This window comes from Ochotona curzoniae, unplaced genomic scaffold, assembly GCF_017591425.1.
Source record: "Ochotona curzoniae isolate NIBS_2020 unplaced genomic scaffold, NIBS_Ocur_1.0 scaffold_4683, whole genome shotgun sequence".
NCBI lineage: Eukaryota > Metazoa > Chordata > Mammalia > Lagomorpha > Ochotonidae > Ochotona > Ochotona curzoniae.
The window spans coordinates 13,219,104-13,237,170 of record NW_024467121.1 but is presented as its reverse complement, the minus strand read 5'-3'; the positions used below and the strand labels follow the sequence as shown (position 1 = coordinate 13,237,170).

General features: G+C 44.9%; 2 protein-coding genes across 3 annotated transcripts in view; one reads left to right on the top strand and one right to left on the bottom strand.

Moving 5' to 3' along the window:
* Positions 1-1,985, bottom strand: part of FBH1 (F-box DNA helicase 1) — a 38,114-nt gene extending 36,129 nt beyond the window's left edge. The window contains exon 1 of one of the 2 annotated variants that reach the window (XM_040968272.1): positions 1,883-1,985. In XM_040968272.1, coding sequence (XP_040824206.1) covers position 1,883 — 1 coding nt within the window. In that variant the 5' untranslated portion in view covers positions 1,884-1,985. The remainder of the gene's footprint in view (positions 1-1,882) is intronic. The other variant, XM_040968273.1, reaches the window with a different exon arrangement.
* Positions 1,986-2,797: 812 nt separating this feature from the next.
* ANKRD16 (ankyrin repeat domain 16) lies at positions 2,798-7,820 on the top strand. The gene is given in 7 exon segments (XM_040968296.1): positions 2,798-2,946; positions 2,948-3,059; positions 3,061-3,092; positions 3,987-4,104; positions 4,106-4,184; positions 4,187-4,210; positions 7,774-7,820. Coding segments are annotated over 7 exon segments (561 nt in total).
* Positions 7,821-18,067: the final 10,247 nt, after the last annotated feature.

Genomic DNA, 18,067 nt, shown 5'->3' with positions numbered 1-18,067 from the left:
GAACATTAAGAGTCAAGGGTGCTGGTTGAATCACTCTTCTGGAGTGAGGGGGATGCTACTTTTTTGTTCTGTTTTAAAGTTATTCTGTGGAATAGTAGATCAAGCTCCGGGAGGTATTTTGCAAACGAAGACTGGTTCCCAAAAGGTGCAAGATAGAAGGCTTGAGAAGTCTTGGTGATAGACAAGTTTCTAGGAGTCATCTCCCAGCCAGAAAAGCAAAACTGAAGTCTGTGTGCTCATTAATCATGAAACATGTCCACTGCTGAGCACTCCAATGACCACAGCCAAAATGCTCATGAAATTCAACATGAGCAAAAGGCAAGACATCCTCATCAATGACAACTGCATGGGAAATCAGACAGGAAGGTCAGGCCACAAACTCCCGAGGCCAGTCCAAAAGAAAGCCGCAGCACAACTGGGAAAGCAGAACGACCCCAGGAACAGCTCCATCTGTCTGCTAGCCAACTGTGTAGAGCCCCTCTCCATACCAGCTTGTGCTGCACAAAAACCACAGTAGCTGTGTGACAGCCACATGCTTCATCTTCCTGTTATTCAACCTGGGGGTGGGGGAATTCAGGGGAAAGGTAGTTTATAAAGAATACAGGAGAAACAGAATGGGAACTGGAACACTGACCACGCAGTCAACATTTGCAGTGTCAACTCCTAGTGTCAACTCTCAATGCTGCATACAACACAGGGAAACTGGAGACATAAAGTAAACAAAAGTGACATCTATGATTCCAATGGAGAGATGGAGGAGCAGTGATAAAAAGTATGATGCTTCTGGATACAGTTTCCAACCTGCCCTGATTCCAACAACAGCAGTCAGAACACTGCTTTGCCCGCACTAAAATTCTCTGTAATTCCAAGCGCCTTTACTCTTCCTTTCCTGATTGGGGTGGAGGAAGAATGACAGGTTATAATGAAAACATGCATCTTTATCAAAGCTGATACTAGGACTTGGCTGTCTCCAGTGACTGTCATAATATTCACTAAGCTAACCAAATCCACACTGCGCATCAAACTGGCTTCCTTTCAATGAGCCTTACCAAAGATTTGCCTTTATTCTACCTCTGTTTATTTCTGCAGTGTCAGGCACAAGTAGACACTCAATGCATACTACCTACCTTTCAGGATCTGTTATTGCTTGTACTTCCATGGTGGAAGAAAAACAAAAATCACTAACTTCACAAAGCCTCAATTTCCTCACCAGCGTGATGCTTTGCAGGGTCGTTTGTGGATAACTAATGTCAAGTGCTTTGCAAACCACAAAGCGCAATGACAAAATAGACGGTGCTAGCCTAGAATCCTTTTTGTCTTCTAAAGGAACTGAATATATCAAGATGTCAACAGTATGCAATTAGGTCAGGTAGACACTAGTCTCTACTATCACCCAGCTTTTTCAGACCTCATCGTGCCCTCCAAATGTTCGGGCCTTCCCACATCACCTTAATCGTTGTTATGGCAAGGAGGTGAGGGATTACTATCTCAAGACGGGAGGAGCGGCAGCATAAAACGAGTCTCCCAAGGTCAAAACATCTTGGGAGAAAAGGAAGTCTGGCTGGCCAGCAGCTGAGGCCACGTCTACCATGCCTCCTCTTGCAGCCGCCCCTCCCGGGCCCCAGGAGCAGCGTGGGGGCGAGCGCCTGGCCGGAGCTCACCCGGCGCCCCAGCCTGTCGGAGGGACAGCCCGTGGCGCCCCCGCACCTGCCCACTCCCGACCGCGGCGGCCCCGGTCCCTACACGCTCCGCCTGGGCCCGACTCGGCTCTCCCAGGAGACCCAATGCCCCACCCTGAGCCCGGAACCCCGGCACCTAGGTTCAGTTTCCCGCACGGCGGACCCCGACCCGCACTCCCCGCCACGTCTGCGGCCTCACGCACTATGGCGCTCCGGACTGGAGCTACCAACGCCGCCGGCGCCGCTGCCGCTGGCCGCAAAGCCCAGCGTCCCCAGCCGGCCAGCTCCTCCTCCAGCCTGGACTCTGAGCCCTGACAGTCGCGACTTCCTCTGAGAGCTCCACCCCGCAGCACCCGCCGCCTCGAGTGGACGGATGGCTTCCACAGCCAATCCAGACGGGCAAACCGGAAGGGGCGCGCTGATGGTCAGCCACCGCAGCCAATAGAAATGCGGCTCCAGGGGGCGCGGCCGTCGCTCGTGCGCCACGCCTTGTCCGGGCTTCCGGTCGGGGCGAGCCACGGAGGGGAAACTTTCCCAGGGTTCCTTCGAGCTCCGCCAGTGCCGGTAGAGGCGGCGGCCGGTTGGGTTGAGGGAGCAGGGCGAAGCACGAAACGACGCCGCTAAGCACGGCGGGTCGGGGCAGTCTGCTGGAGGAAGCCGAGCCTGGGTGTCGGCTCCTGAAGCACACACCTGTCATGCAGGCTCCAGTGCGGAGGGCTTGGCAATGGAGAGCGGGCCGTGGCGCTTCAGGGCTCTGCGGTAGGGCCACAAGCCCAGGGCTTGTCCTTCGTGTGGAGTCCCAGTCAAACCCGTGCTGAGGAGTGGAGAGGGAAGCAGCTCTCGGATTACAGAGGAGCCAGGAGCCAGCGCACCTGAATAGGTTTCAGCGTACCACAAAGTGGCCCCTTAGAGTGCTTGCCATGCCCTGCTCCCCACCCGCTTGAAGGATCAGCGTCCTGCTCTGCAAATTACTTTATCTTCCTGGCCTGGGCAAGGAGGGGGTGGGAGGGTCCTGGGAGCAGGTGCGATGCTGGGGCAGAAGCAGGAGGCAGGTCTCCATCAAGAAAGGGAGCCGCTGGAACAGTTTTCACAGTGTCAGGCTCTCAGCCTGACACGCGATGACAGCCCTGGCCTGGGAACCATCGGAGCCTCTACAAATTTGTGCCAGAGGGCCGGGCCGGCTGCAGGCCCTTGCAGCAGGAGTTGTTGGCCGCACCCTCCTGTGCTGTGCAACTCGCCACTGCTGTCTGGACATCCTCAGCTCTCTGGCAAGCCTGGGGCATGGACATCAAGGCCGCTAAGCAAGACTGTAAGCGGCCTCTACATGAGGCTCCCTCCATGGGCCACCGGGACTGGGTGCACTACCTGGCTGCGCTGAGGGGTAGCCATGGACTACCTGAAGAAGGCCAGCTGGTAGGTAGGCAGGGTTCATAAAGATGCCACACACACCCTCACCCCATCTTTGGACATGATAGCTTTTCTTTGCTCCAAGTTCTCTTCCAAGGCTCCACCGTGGTAGGGCCATACTGCCAAAGTTTTCCCTTGTAGTGGTCGATATATATATGACACTTTATTCCTGCTTTTGTGGGGTTAGCTGTTTGGATGGGGCCATCGGTTCCCCTTGTAAGGCACTGCACAGTATGCAGTATAGAATGTGGTTTGCAAACGTTCTTAAACTACATATGCCCCCCGCCACGTGATGTTCTTCTGGGGACATATAGTTAAATTACTGTTTCAGCAGTTGCTATTGCTTTACTCAACATTCTTATTCAAATTTCATCTATTACAGATGTGCATGCATGTGGAGAGCACTAAGCAATTTTCTCACATATAGTCATGCATGAACACTACACAGTCAATACGGGGTTCTGTGGCACCATACCAATTTCATCCTGTTTGTTAGACAAATGACATTTTTGCTTCTCACTCTGTCGGGTTCTTTAGAGGTGCATTTCTTAAGGTTCAGAGCATCAGGGAGTCCTTGCTTTGGGGTAATTTTTGATCTAAATAAGCAAGAGAAAGTTACATCTTTAGATGAAGTACATCATCCCCACCCCGAAGATGGAGCCCTGCAGTGAGCAGCCTTGCCTCCCAGGTACCCTTTCAATAGTCACATATTCAGCACAATCACCTTCTCTCTTGTTGTTTCTTCCTCGAAAGAACGCAGCTAACTTACCAGTCCAAGTGATTTTCCTGCTTCCCAGACCCCTGAATCTTCTATTGCCAAAGGATGTACATTTTCTGAAAACCTAACCACTTCTCATCTCAGCTGCCTTCCCTCTGACAGCTTGTCCTGGTTGACCCTAGGACTCTTCTCATGATGACTTGCATGAGGAAGAATCTCGGAGTGATCCAGGACCTTGTGAAACACGGCACGAACCCACTGCTGAAGAACAAAGATGGCTGGGACAGTGTCCACATTATCAGCTGAAGAAAGAGGTGACCCTCTGACACTCCAGTACTTGCTCTCAGTGTGCCCAGATGTCTGGAAGACAGAGGGCAAGATTGAAGAGCTCCTCTGCACATGGCAGGTACAGCTCTGCAGGCTCACAGTGCAGCTGGCCTCCCCCAGCACACCAAACATCATGTTGTTTAAGTCACCTGCAGGAGATTGGAGCATCTGGGGAGGTAGAGATGGCAGGGAAGAAGGGCAGCTTGGGACATTTTGGCAAATAGCTCCTCAAGTTAATGTTACTCAACTGGGGTGCTGTAGTATTCACTTTTCATGTATATCAGTACTATCTTCCAAGTTAGAAGATAAGCTGGCCCTGTACCTTATTTTTTGACAAGGGTAAGAAACTTGGGTTTTTGGTGAGGAAGTTTTCCCTAGTAGCAAAAACTAGTAGTAATAGTAATAATGCCCATGTTACAAGCTTGTGGCAAGTGTTAAGAAAGACAGCACACATGTGTGGACCCCTTTGCATGATGATTGGCACCTAGGGAGCACAGCTGTGATTTTCTTGGGCCATTTTTACATTGTTAGTATTAAAGGCAGGATAAAGAATATATCTTCCACATTAACAGTAGTGGCACCTACCATACTGTTGTACATTTAACTAAACTTAATTGCTTATAATTAAACGCATAAGCCCAAATGTATTTGACTTATTTAATGATTATATCAGATACAAACTTGAGATGCAGCTTTCGTAGTCTGAAGTAGTGATCCTAAACTCTGAATTTCCCATTTCTTATTCTTCTTTATTCCCTGAATTATCCTTCACTTCTCTTCTTCTCTCCCTTTTTCCTTCCTACAACACATGGTTAAATATATACAGAGAGAGCCCTCATCTGCTGGTTGATTCCTCAGATGCTCACAGTTTTCCTGGCTGGTGCTGAAACTGGGCACTCAGGATTCTCTTCCTTCTCCCTCCTAGTTAGTACAAACCCAGTTACTGGAGTCATCACTGCAGCCTGCCAAGGTGTGCATTAGTAGGAAACGAGTTGGGAGCTGGGACAGTATTGAACTCAGGTATACTGCTATGGGATATGAGCATCTTTTTTTAAAAATTTATTTATTTTTATTTGGAAAAGCAGAGGCAAATATACAGAGAGAAGAAAAGACAGAAAAAGATCCATTCATTGATTCCCCAAATGGCCGCGATGACTGGAGCTGAGCTGATCTGAAGCCAGGAGCCAGGAGCTTCCTCCAGATCCCTCAGGGTGCAGGGTCCCAAGGCTTTGGGCCATCCTCAACTGCTTTCTCAGGCCACAAGCAGGAAGGTAAATGAGAACAAGAGCAGTGGGTACACAAACTGGTGTCCACATGGGATCCTTTTGCATACAAGGCAAAGATTTAGCCTCTAGGTTGTTGTGCTAAAGCTGGGACATGAGTGTCTTAACTGGTTTCTACACTGCCATTTGAAATGCATACCCTGCACATCAGTTTAAATTAAACAAAGCAAATTTCCTACAATAGAGCAAGAAGTAGATCTAAAGTAGATCCTGCCCATATGAGGAAATTTGGAAGTCAGTGAAGAATTTAACAATAGAAAAACGAATTTGAAGAAATGAAAATAAAAATATCAAAACCCATGAATTGCAGCAAAAGCATATTGAAAGGACTATTGATTATATTTCCATGAAGGTTGCCTTATATCAGGGAGAACATATCATATTTGTCCTTTTGGGATTGACCTATTTCACTGAGCGTAATGGACTCTAGTTGGAACCATTTGGTTACAATGGTAGAATTTCATTTTTTTTTAATGGCATTTTTTCCATGGAGTAGATGTACCTCTGTTTCTTTATCCACGCACTCCTCTTTGGACAGGCATCTGTGTTGTTTCCATGTCTTTGTTATTGTAGATTGTACTGCTATAAATACAGAATTACAGGTTCCTTTCTTATATGCAGATCTCATGGAAAACTTTTATCCTCTGGGACAGAATGTTGAATTAAGACATTAATTTAGTTTCTCCCTAAATTAATACCTTTGATGTGATATAGAATAGGGAATATGAATATAATTTTCTAGCTATAGTTGAAATTTGAGATCAAGAAATCCTTTTTCTTTATTAATTTTAAAGAAAGATCATTTTTATTGGAAAGACAGATAAAAGTGGGGCAGTTTATGAATCATGTGATCCATTTTCTCCCCAAAACCCTTTATTCCCTTGGAAAAGTTATCAACATCCAAATAGTGGAAACAGATAGCTAAAACCTTTAGTGACTGTAGTTATTTTTTTGTTTGTTTGTTTTTAAATTGTATTTCATTTTATGACATCGTTTCATAGGCTCTGAGGTTCACCCAACCCCTCCTAGTGCCCTCCCTCCATAGTGGATTACTCCACCTTATTGCAGTATTACAGTTCAAATCCAGTCATGCTACTTTCATTGCAAGCATGTACCATGCATAGAGTCCAGCATCTTATTGGCCAGATAAATTCAACCGTTTCTTGGGGAGACCATCTCTGGTCAACTGTGGTTATTTTTAATTGAATTACATTTGTGCTTGCTTTGTTACTGATTATTACTGATATGTCTTCTGGGCCTAAATTGTGTTCATGGGTTAAGCTGTGTCCCTTATTTAGTGCTGGCTTGAGTCCTGGGCTGCTCTGCCTCCTATCCAGCTCACTGTTAATGTGTCTAAGAAAGCAGCAGAAGATGGCCCAAGTTCTTGGGCCCTGCCACCAATATGGAAATCCCCAGTGGAGTTCCTGGCTCCTGGCTGATGCTGAGACCAGATCAAGATATTGTGGCTATTTAGGAAATGAACCAGTACATGGAAGACCTTTCTCTCTTTCTCTGAGTATCTCTTTCTCTTTCTTCCTGTCTTCCCCCTTACTCTCCTTCTATGTCCATACCTATCATCCCTCTTTCCTCTCTGTCTCATTCTGCCTTCCAGTTAAATACAGTTAAAATATTTATCTCAAATTTATAAAATTTTTAAAAGAAAAAAATTTAATCACTTTTTAAAGAAGTGTTTTGCATTTCCTTAGGCAGAAACTGCCTGGCCCTGTGGGTTGGCCAGATACAAGTGGGGCAATAGGGCCCAGCATGGTAGCCTAGCGGCTAAAGTCCTTGCCTTGCACTTGCTGGGATCTCATATGGGCTTTGGCTCTAAACCCGGCAGCCCGCCTTCCCATCCAGCTCCCTGCCTGTGGCCTGGGAAAGTAATCAGGGATGGCCCAAAGCCTTGGTAACCTGCACCTGCATGGGAGACCCAGAGGAATCTCCTTGCTCCTGGCTTCAGATCAGCTCAGATCTGGCCATTGCAGCCACTTGGGGTTATATAAGTGGACAGACGGAAGATCTTCCTGTCTGTCTCTTCTCTCTGTATATCTGACTTTCCAATTAAAATAAATATATATTTTTTAAGTGGGTCAATAAATTTAGGCTTGAAAGTGTGTCATGAAACTGCCCATTAAGATAACATCATCAGTTGTGGTCTGTGTTCATGTAAAGTGAAGGTATCATTTCTTATCACTTATGCCATTAAATTTTTATTCTACTAGGGCAGTAACAATGAACCTAACTTAATTACTGCTTCCCATAAGTCTTGACTACCAGATGGGGCATGGAATGAAGCCCTGAGCAAGAAGCATTTTGCATATGCACTAAAAAGTGCTATTTCTCAACTCTCTTCTCCCAGCAATGCATGTCTGTTTAGAAACAGTAAATATATTGCTTAAGAGCTGAATACAAAAAAGCAGGGTGGGGAAAATATTTAATTATTTCAAAGAGCCAATATTGGAGTTACATAAAAGCACGGAAAGATTAAGAATAATGAATGAAGGATATAAATAGATAACTAAAAAATATTTTTTTGATTCCTGGTCTTGCACACCATTTTATTCTCCATGCATCCTTTCTTTTTTTAATTAGTTATTTATTTAATTTTTTTTTATTTTATGACACAGTTTAATAGGCATTGGGGTTTCCCCTCCCCCCATTGTTCTCCGCTCTAGTCTTTCTTTTTCTTTACTTTTCTTTTTTAAATATATTTTTATATTGAGTTTTGAATTATGTGGTACAATTTCATATAGGCTGGGATTCCCCCCAAACTACCACCCCCATCACATTATTCCCATTTTGTTACAATGGTGTAATCCTTCATAAGGAATCATAATTCTAATGGACTCTTATTTAAGTATACCCCAGCATTGTTGGTACAGTGTCAGACAGTCCAGCATCCCATTGTCTACACTTGTCCAACAGTTTGAATGGGATTCTATCTTTCATCTGGATGCATGGATGCGTGTTCCGTTACACCCCCACATCTGTATATGATAGACCCCAGTACTCCATCACTATACATTTGGTTTTTTTAAAAGATTTATTTATTTTCATTACAAAGTAGATATACAGAGAGGAGGAGAGACAGAGAGGAGGATCTTACGTCTGATGATTCACTCCCCAAGTGACCGCAACAGCTGGTGCTGCTCCAATCCGAAGCTGGGAACCAGGAACTTCCAGGTCTCCCACACGGGTTCAGGGTCTCAAAGCTTTGGGCCTTAATCAACTGTTTTGCTAGGCCACAGGCAGGGAGCTGGATGGGAAGTGGAGCTGCTGGGATTAGAACTGGTGCCCATATGGGGTCCCGGCATGTTCAAGGTGAGGACTTCAGCTGCTAGGCCACGCCACCGGGCCCCCACTATACATTTCTATAAGTGGGAAGTCATCAAACAAAGTCAACAACTGGTATGAGTTAGAAAGCTATAACAACAACAACATCAACAACAAATTACAGCACCATGAAAAACTGTGCTGCTGAGTAACCAACACATGGGTGACAAAAAGGAAACACAGAAGTCTCTTGGAAAAAATGATGCTATTTTATAATCCATGAGTCCATGATGAATTTGACAGGAGAAAAGAAATTATTTAGAATAAACCAAACTGAAATTTTTAAATTTTAGTGGGAATGCTTGCAATCTTTCCCCATTTAGTATGATGCTGGCATTGGGCTTTTCGTAAATTGCTTTGGTTGTGTTGTAGAATGTTCCTTCTATGCCTATCTTGCTTAGGTTTTTCAGCATGAAGTGGTGTTGGATTTTATCAAATGCCTTCTCTATTGAGAGGATCATATGGTTTTTATTTTTCAATTTGTTGATGTGATGTATCACATTTATTGTTTTGTGAATTTTGAACCATCCTTGCATGCCTATGATGAATCCCACCTGGTTTGGGTGAATGATCTGCCTGATGTGTTGTTGGATCCTGTTGGCTAATATTTTATTGAGCATCCTTGCATCTATGTTCATCAAGGTCTGTAGTTTTCTGTTTCTGTTGTTTCTCTATCTGGCTTTAGTATTAAGGTAATATTAGCTTCATAGAAAGAGCTTGGGAGGATTGCCTCTTTTTCTATTGTTTGAAAAAGCTTGTGTAAGATTGGGGTAAGTTCCTCTTGAAACATTTGGTAGAATTCAGCAGTGAAGCCATCTGGTCCAGGACTTTTCTTGGTTAGGAGGACTTTAATTACTGGTTCAATCTCAGTGCATGTTATTTGGCTGTTTAGATTTTTGATTGCTTCTTGGTTCAATTTTGGTAGATTGTATGTGTCCAAAATCTATCCATCTCTTCTAGGTCTTCTGATTTGTTCACGTATAGTTGCTTGTAATATTTCCTAATGATTCTTTGGCATCAGTTGTTATATATCTCCTTTCTCATCTCTGATACTATTGATGCGTATTTTCTTCCTCCTTTTTTTGATTAGTTGGACTAGTGGAGAGTCTATTTTGTTGATTTTCTCAAAGAACCAGCTCTTTGATCCATTGATCTTATGTATAGTTCTCTTGGTCTCTATTTGGTTTATTTCCTCCCTTATTTTGATGATTTCTTTTTTCCTACTAATCTTGGGATTGCTTGGTTGCTGCTTTTCTAGTTCCTTCAGCTGTAAGGCCAGCTGATTTACTTGGTGCTTTTCTAGTTTCTTGACATAAGCACTGATTAAAATGAGCTTTCCTTTTAGCACTGACTTGTTTTGATAACCATAAGTTTTGATGCCTTCATTTGTTTCAAGCAATTTTTTAAATTTCTCCTTTGATTTCCTCTCTAACCCATTGCTCATTTAGTAACATATTATTCAGTCTCCATGTGTTTGCAGGTCTACCTTGGTGTTTTGACTTCTTGGTCTGTAGCTTTACTCCTTGAGAAGATGCATGGTATGATCCACTTTTTAAAATTTGCTGAGGCTTGTTTTGTGACCTATAACATGATCAATTTTGGAGAAGGTTCCATGTACTGATGAAAAAAGTGTATTCTCTATCTGTAGGGTGAAAGGTTCGATAAGTCCATTTGCTCTAGAGTTTGGGTGAGTTCTGTTGTTTCTTTGCTGAGTTTCTGGTTTTTTGATCTGTCCATTGATTTTAATGGGGTATTAAGATCTTCCACTATGATCGTGTTGAAGTCTCTTTCTCCCATTAAATCCGTTAATATTTTCATGTAGCTAGGTGTTTTGGCATTTGGCACACATACATTTATTATGCTGATCTCTTCTTGCTGAATGCTTCCTTTGATCATTATGTGGTATCATTCTTCACTCTTTTGATGCTCTTTATATCAAAGTGCATATTATCTAATATAAAAATGACTACACCTGCACATCTTTCCTTACCATTTGCTTGGAATATCTTTTTTCATCCTTTCACTTTCAATTTCCTCTGGTCTTTGTTGGTGAGATGTGTCTCCTGTAAGCAGCAGATAGCTGGGTTTTATTTTTTTGATCCAATCCTCTAGTCTGTGGTGTTTGACTGATGAGTTTAAGCCATTTATATTCAGAATTATGGATAAGGGGCTGTTTGATCCTATCATTTTAGTAATGTGTTGTTCTATGAATGAGTCTTCTGTTAGCCTTTTAGTGGGATGTTCTCCACATTTGCCTTTGTTTTTGGTAGTTGTTATTTCTTTTTTCTTTCATGGGAACATCCTTGAGTATCATTTGTAGGGCAGGTTTAGATGAGACAAATTCTTTAAGTTTTTCTTTATTGTAGAATAATTTTATTTCAGTTTCAAAGACAAAGGACAGCTTTGCAGAATAATTTATTCTGGGCTGAAATTTTTTCTCTTTTAGAATCTAGAATATGGCACTCCATTCTCTTCTGGCCTGTAGTGTTTCGTCTGAAAGGCCAGCTGTGAGTTTGATTTGGATTCCTCTATATGTCACTTGATTCTTTTCACGTGCACTTTTAAGGATTTTTTCTTTTTGTTCAACTGAAGAGAGCTTGATTATCATGTGTTGTGGTGAAGTTCGTTTTTGATTAACTCTGTTGGGAGTTCTGTAGCTCTCCAGTATATTATTTTCCAATTCTCTGTCCAGATTAGGGAACTTTTCATTTATTATTTCATTGAATATATCTTTAATCACAACTTCTCTTTCTGTACCTTCTGGAAGTCCTGTAACTCTTATGTTGAGCCTTTTGATTTTACCTTTTAATTCTTGGATAATTTTTTTAGCTTGACCCAGCTCTGCTTCCAGCTTTTTGTTTCTTCACGGTAACAGGAAATATCTTACAATTCTGAAATTCTTTCTTCTGCCTCATTCATTCTATTGTTGAGACTCTCCACTGTATTTTTAATTTGCTCTACTGTGTTTTTAATTTCTAATCTATCAGCCTTGATTTGGTTTATTGCTGCTCTTTCTTGCATAACATATTCCTTAAATTCTTTGAATTCTTGCATGTGCCTCTCATTTTTGATCAGCAGCTTTATAATGAATGAGTTTTCTGAGTTCTGTGTCCCCTATTTTCTCAATGTCTTCCTCATTTAACTCTGAGAGTAGGTGCAGCTTTTGCTCCTTTGCTGGAGAGTCTTCAGTAACATTCATAGTGCCTTTGTCTTTTCTTTTACCTTTTGTAGTTGCCATTCTGGTTGATGGAATCTTCTCTAAGATGTGTTATCTATAGGTCTACAAGTTAATTTTTTATGTTCAATCAGTGCCCTGGATTTGGAAAACACAATAGTCCTAAATAATTCCTTTGTTGGTGGCACTGATTTTGTAGGCAGCACTGATTTGTTGCCCCCTGTTGGCTGATAAGTCTGAGTACCTCATGGAACTATTTTCAGTGGAGTTGACTGTGTGCCTTGCCAGGGGCTATTTTTTCTACAGAGCCTGTGCAGTGCTCTAAGATGGTGATGGTTTTGTTCCCAGCTTAGCTCTCGGGCAGCTCAGCTGTCATCCCTTCAGTGTAACAGTGCCTGGTCCCGTGACACTGATATCTGAGCACTACTGAATTAACACATGCACAGTTTACCACTCCTCTCTTGCAGTTTATCAGTGTTCAGAGCATTTGCCTCAATGTCCAAGATGGTGCCCGTAGGGGCACCAACAAAGATCAGGGGCTGTTGGCTGTCAGCTCCAGGGACCACACAGACCCTGCAGGTTGCAAATGCTGGTGCTGAGGGCTTAGTCAGTGCAATTAGCTAGTAACAAGTCCACTCTGGACCTTCACTTGGGGTCCGCACTTGCGGCCCTGCTACCCAAGATGGCACCAACTGGGACGCTGCTGGAGAACTGCAGCTACTGGCTTTCAGCTCCAGGGACCACACCAACCCTTCAGGGAGTGAAGTTGGTGCTGCCCTCTACACTGGATCAGTTCCATGTGATCACCCAGAAATGAGCCTTCTCTGTGCCATTGCGATAACTTCCTGTTCTGCTTCTCCACACAAGATGGCGCCCTGAGTCTCCTATTCTTTCTCCGCCTGTGGCTGGTCCCAGTCACTCAGCACAATTGGCAGGACCCAGACTTCACTCTCCTCCCAAGCTCCACACATGAACCCAGGCTCCCGGCTGGCTGGCCCAAGAGCTGTGTGGAGGCCACTGCTGGATGTCTGGCTGGAACCGGATTGCCTTATCGCCAGAGCCTGGATCGCCAGGGACTGAGTTGCCGCTTGCTGACCGCTGACGGGTTTTTCAGTCCGCTGCAACGTTGCTGTGCCACCGCCGCAGCTTCCCTGTGTCCAGGGGGTCTCTAGGTACCCACTGCTTACTGCCCGACTCCTTTTTTCCTCCCTGTAATCTGCTTCTTGTACTTCACCCTGTCTAAAGATTCTCCATCTTATCAAACGTGTCTGTACCCTATGCCAGTCTTTCAATAGGTGTCTTCCGAGTGCCCTCAGAGGTCGATCATCCTGCCATCGAGTTGTCTCCCAACAACATAGGGACTTATCTGTTGTGTCACTGTGAGACCATCCTTGTATTGCAAGTATAGTGGCATCCCTCTTTTTCTGCCTATGGACATATTTATTCCCACTGAACTTATCTTCGGTGTTGTTCCCCTCAGGTTGAGAGGGAACAAAGAAGGAAAAAAATTAAGTAAAATGAAGTAGTGAGCCTTTAACTCCATGGTGTTGTCAGACTTGTAGCAGGGGTATCAATGTGACAGAAGGGTGGCACAAAAGAGTGTCCAATATCTTCCTGTAGAAATGAATGCTAGTAGATAACCCGCATGGTTCAAATGGGAGTACAGTACGGACTAGAACATCATTATCCGTGGGTAGTAGTACTAACAATGATAACAGAAATATTAACAATCACTGGCTCATTTCCCTTAGCATAATAGATAACTAAAAAATAGTAAAACTAGTTCATGAATATATGGGGGAAATGTTCATAGTGGCAAAATCATTTATTTGTTCAACCATTAGCCATTTAACTATTCGTTCATTAAGCTTGTGTGTTTATGTTTTCATCCAATGCTATTATAAACTCAACCCTATACCTGATATAGAGAATGAATACTGAAACAGCCATGCTTACTACCCTAATGTAGTTGACAGGGAAGATGGACTTTAAACAAGCCCCATAAGTATGATTAGCATTCTAAGATACTCTGTGATCCCTATAGCACATAATAGGAAAGTCCAACTTGGCTTAGGATAAATGCCAATCTCAATCCCAGTGATTTTTAAGTAGTGGGCTGAAGGGAAAATAGCATGAGCTGAACATGGAAGGCAAGGAAGCATTCTAGTCAGAGATAGTAACATCTGTAGGTGCTCTGAGCCAAAAGAAAAACACTACACTTGAGAAGCTGTAAGAAAGTTCAGACTGTACTGATGCCTCAGCAGAGATGAGAAACTGAGTACCATGACCAAGTTAAGGACATGAAAGATGTCATTGGAGTGCTTTAAGCAAAAGAGTAATAAGAAATTTTCACATATCTTTGATTTTTGATAGGGAATGGTTAGGGGGCATTGCATAGGAGAGTGGTGTCCAATCACATTGTCACAGATGGTGGTTTTACCCACTGTGTCATAACACCAACCCTGAGTTTGACTTTAGAGGATACTATGAACCAGATAAGAATGACAATTGTGGGATCCTTCCCTTTATGAATATGATTCTGTGTGGTCACATGGATGAAGCCAAGATGCTCCTTGAAAAACACAAAGTGTAAAAATGATTTTCCTTTATTCATTTGCTCTTATAAATTCTGAACACAATTTTATTTAGATTCTGGGTTCAATCTCAGTCCTACCAAGTTACTTGTTGCAGATCTTATTGACCTCTTTTTAATTATTTATTGTATTTTTAATTTGTTTACATAGTTGAGAAGGATACATGTCCATGTGGGCCCCTGATTAGGATGGAGAGGGTAAGGTACAGAGGAAGGTGGGTGGGACAAATGTTTCATTTTTTTCCTCCTGTGTTGGCAGGGGAGGAAAAGGAGATGTTCATTCCTTGCCGTCAAACTACATTGGCACCTGGGATGGGGAGAATGCTCATCTGATGATACCCTAGAGACCCCATTGTGGGGAAGAGTGTTCTGAGGATGTTACTTGAGTAATTTTGATAGTTCTGAGAAGTTGGTTTCATTGCTTCAGAGTTTAGAAAATCTTTACAAAGGTCTGTCAGTTGACAAAGTCAACCTTAGTGCATCCACAGACCCAGGAACATGCTGCAAAGCTTGAAAAGGAAAATTGTCCAACCTGCTCTGTTCTCCATCCTCTAACGAGGCAATTGACATCCCTTAGTGGCCTAGTTGAATGGGCTGTAAAATCCCCCATGTACATATGGGTCTTGTGGAAGCTCAGTCCCTGTACAAGTACTCCAAGGTTGGACTAAACCTATCTACCCCACATCTCACACAAACCCATGAGCACTGCAGCTCTGCCAAGCCAGCCCATGATAAACCTGATCTTCACACATACTACCAAGTGCTGCAGCCTCATTGGGGTTATCCACCAACAGTCCCCACCAGGCCCACCACAGCCCTGGTTTTTGCACATGCCAGCTTCTGCTATGGCCTAATCTGGCATAGCCCACGTCCCATTTGGCTCTTGTGCGCATGAGTGTTGTGTCTTAGCTCAGCCTGACCCATCTCCAGAGCTGGCCCTCATGTATACCAGTAAGTGTTGCCACCTGATTCAGCCTGGCCTGCCCCCTACCCTGGTTCTTGTACTCACCAGTGATAGGTACAGCCTAGCAGGGGAGTAGCCACAGTTTTCCTGCCAGTCATGTTTCTGGGTCTTGCACCTGCCAGGAGGTACTGCAGTCCAGACTGACATGACTCATACCCAGTCACAACACTTCCCAGGTTGTGCTGTAGCCTAGCTCAGTTGGCCCACATCCATTCTGGCTGTCATACATGTCAGTGAATACAGCAGCCTAGCCCAGCCTGGCCCGTCCCCCAGACCAACCTACCCTCAGTCCCAGTTCTCATGCTCACCAGTAGAAGTGACAGCCCAGCAAGGTAGTCCTCAAATTCCTCCCCAGGTCTGCTCCCAGCCCCACGGGGGTCTTGCATGTGCCAATAGATGTTGTGGCCCAGTTTGAGATGGCATTTGCTATCAGGTGCTATTGCCAGGCTCAGCCTGGCCTGTCCCTAGTCCTAGCTCTCACCACTGGGTACAGCAGTCTAGCCCATTTTGGCCCACCGCTAGCCCTCATATGAACTGGCAAGTGTTGCTTACACCCTGTCCTGGCTCTTACACCACTGTGTGCTGTGGACTGACACTGCCTGGCCCACCCTCAGACTCAGCTCACACATATGCCATCGGGTGCTGCAGTCCAGCCCAGCCTGGTCTAGTCTGCTTCAAGTCCTGGCTCTCATGCTCACCAGCAGGAGCAGTGTCAAGGGGGAATTCCCTGAGTTTTCCTACCAGGCCCAATCCACAGTAACAGATCTTGCATGTGCCCTTGGGTGCTGTTGTCCAGCCTGACATGGATAGCACCTAGTCCTGGCACTCACCAGGGGACTGTGGCCATCTGGGTTGTCCTGCACCCATTCTGGCTCTCACTGATAGGTATTAAATCTTAGCTTAGCCTAGCCTGTTCACAGACCTACTCTTGTGTAACCTGGTGGGCATTGTACCCTAGTCTCACCTGTTCCATACCCATTCTAGCTCTTGTGAGCACCAGCAGATGCTGCAGCCCAGCCCAATTTGACCCATCCCTAGACCCAGCCCACAATGTACCAGTGGATGCTGCAGCCTTAACCAGCCAGCTCTGCTGACAGCACTGGTTCTTGTACTCACCAATGTGACCTCAGCCCAACAGGAGAGTCCCCAGTCCCTAATCTTGCTCAAGCTGGTGGGTGTTCCTATCCAGCCTGGCATGGCCACCTATAGTCTTAGCTCTTGCTGGTGGGAATTGCATCCCAGCTGACATGCCCCACACCCTGTCCTGGCCCTTATACATGCCAGTGGGTGCTAAGGTCTGACATGCCCCAACCTGTCTCCAGACCTACCCCACACAGATACTGACAAGTGCTGCGGCCTTGCCTGGTTTGGCCTGCCCCCAGTCCTGGCTCTCATGCTCCCCAAAGAGAGCTGCAGACTAGTAGGGAAGTTCCTGTACCAGGTCTGCTCCCTGCCAATCCCACGCATGCCAGTGGGAGAAATAGCCCTGTTTGGCATGGTCTGCCCTCAGTTCCAGCTCTTGCACATGTCGGCAGATGCTGCAGCATGGCCCTGCCCAGCCTCCTTCCAACCCCAATCCCTGGGTGTCAGGTGGATTACTGTCAGTTAAGTTCCATGATCCAGCTTGGCTTGGCCTATCACTGCCCCAGCTTTTTGCATAAACCCAGGGAGTGCTATAGTTCCACAGAGGTGAGTCCTCAATTTCCTTATAGACTCTGCCCCCAGATCCAGTTCTCTTGTGTTTTGGTGGGTGCTACAACCCTGCCTGGCATGGCCTACTCTCAACTCCCAACATTCATGGGTGAGTACTGCAGACTAGCTGAGCCAGGCATGTCTCCCAGTCCCAGATTTTGTGAGTACCAGTCGGTGGTGGTTGATATTATTTAGCCCAGCCCAGGTCTCCATGTGGGTAGATACCTTGGCCTGAACTAGACATGTCCTTCATCCCGCCCATCCCCCACCCCCACACACCTCATAAAGCACTCCATCTCAGCTGCTTTGTCCTGCCTGCAAGTGCAGGCATCCATGGAGGACCTGAGATAATTCCTTCCCTTTCAAACATGGGCTCAGCCACTCCGACTCCAATATGTCCCCAGACACCTTCCTGAGCAATCTTCCTGCCCCCTCCTGGGGGAAGGGAGCCATGTCCTAACCCAGAGTTTCCCACCTTCCCCATTTGCCTTAAAAAAAAAATATGCTGGCACACTGGTATAGTTAACACAAATTTGGTATTAATCAGGCACAGAATGCCTGCCAATTTGTGTGCTTTTCTTCCAGCAGTGTAGCAATTGCCTAGATACAAGGCAAATTAGGCAGTTATTTACAGCTGCATCCCATTTTCCTTTTTATAACATCAATGTTCTCATCTATAAAATGTAGATGAATTAATTATTTCAGAAGATTCCTATGGGCTTAGGCAATATAGCATACAGAAAGCATTTAATAAAGTACATTTGCAGTAAGTAGCACTGTACTTACTTAAGGGTAATAGCAACAATAAACCGTCCTATTCTTTTTGTCTTATTATCAAGGAGCTTGATCAGAAGCAGAGCAGCCAGGACTTGAGTTGACGTTCTGATGGGTTACTG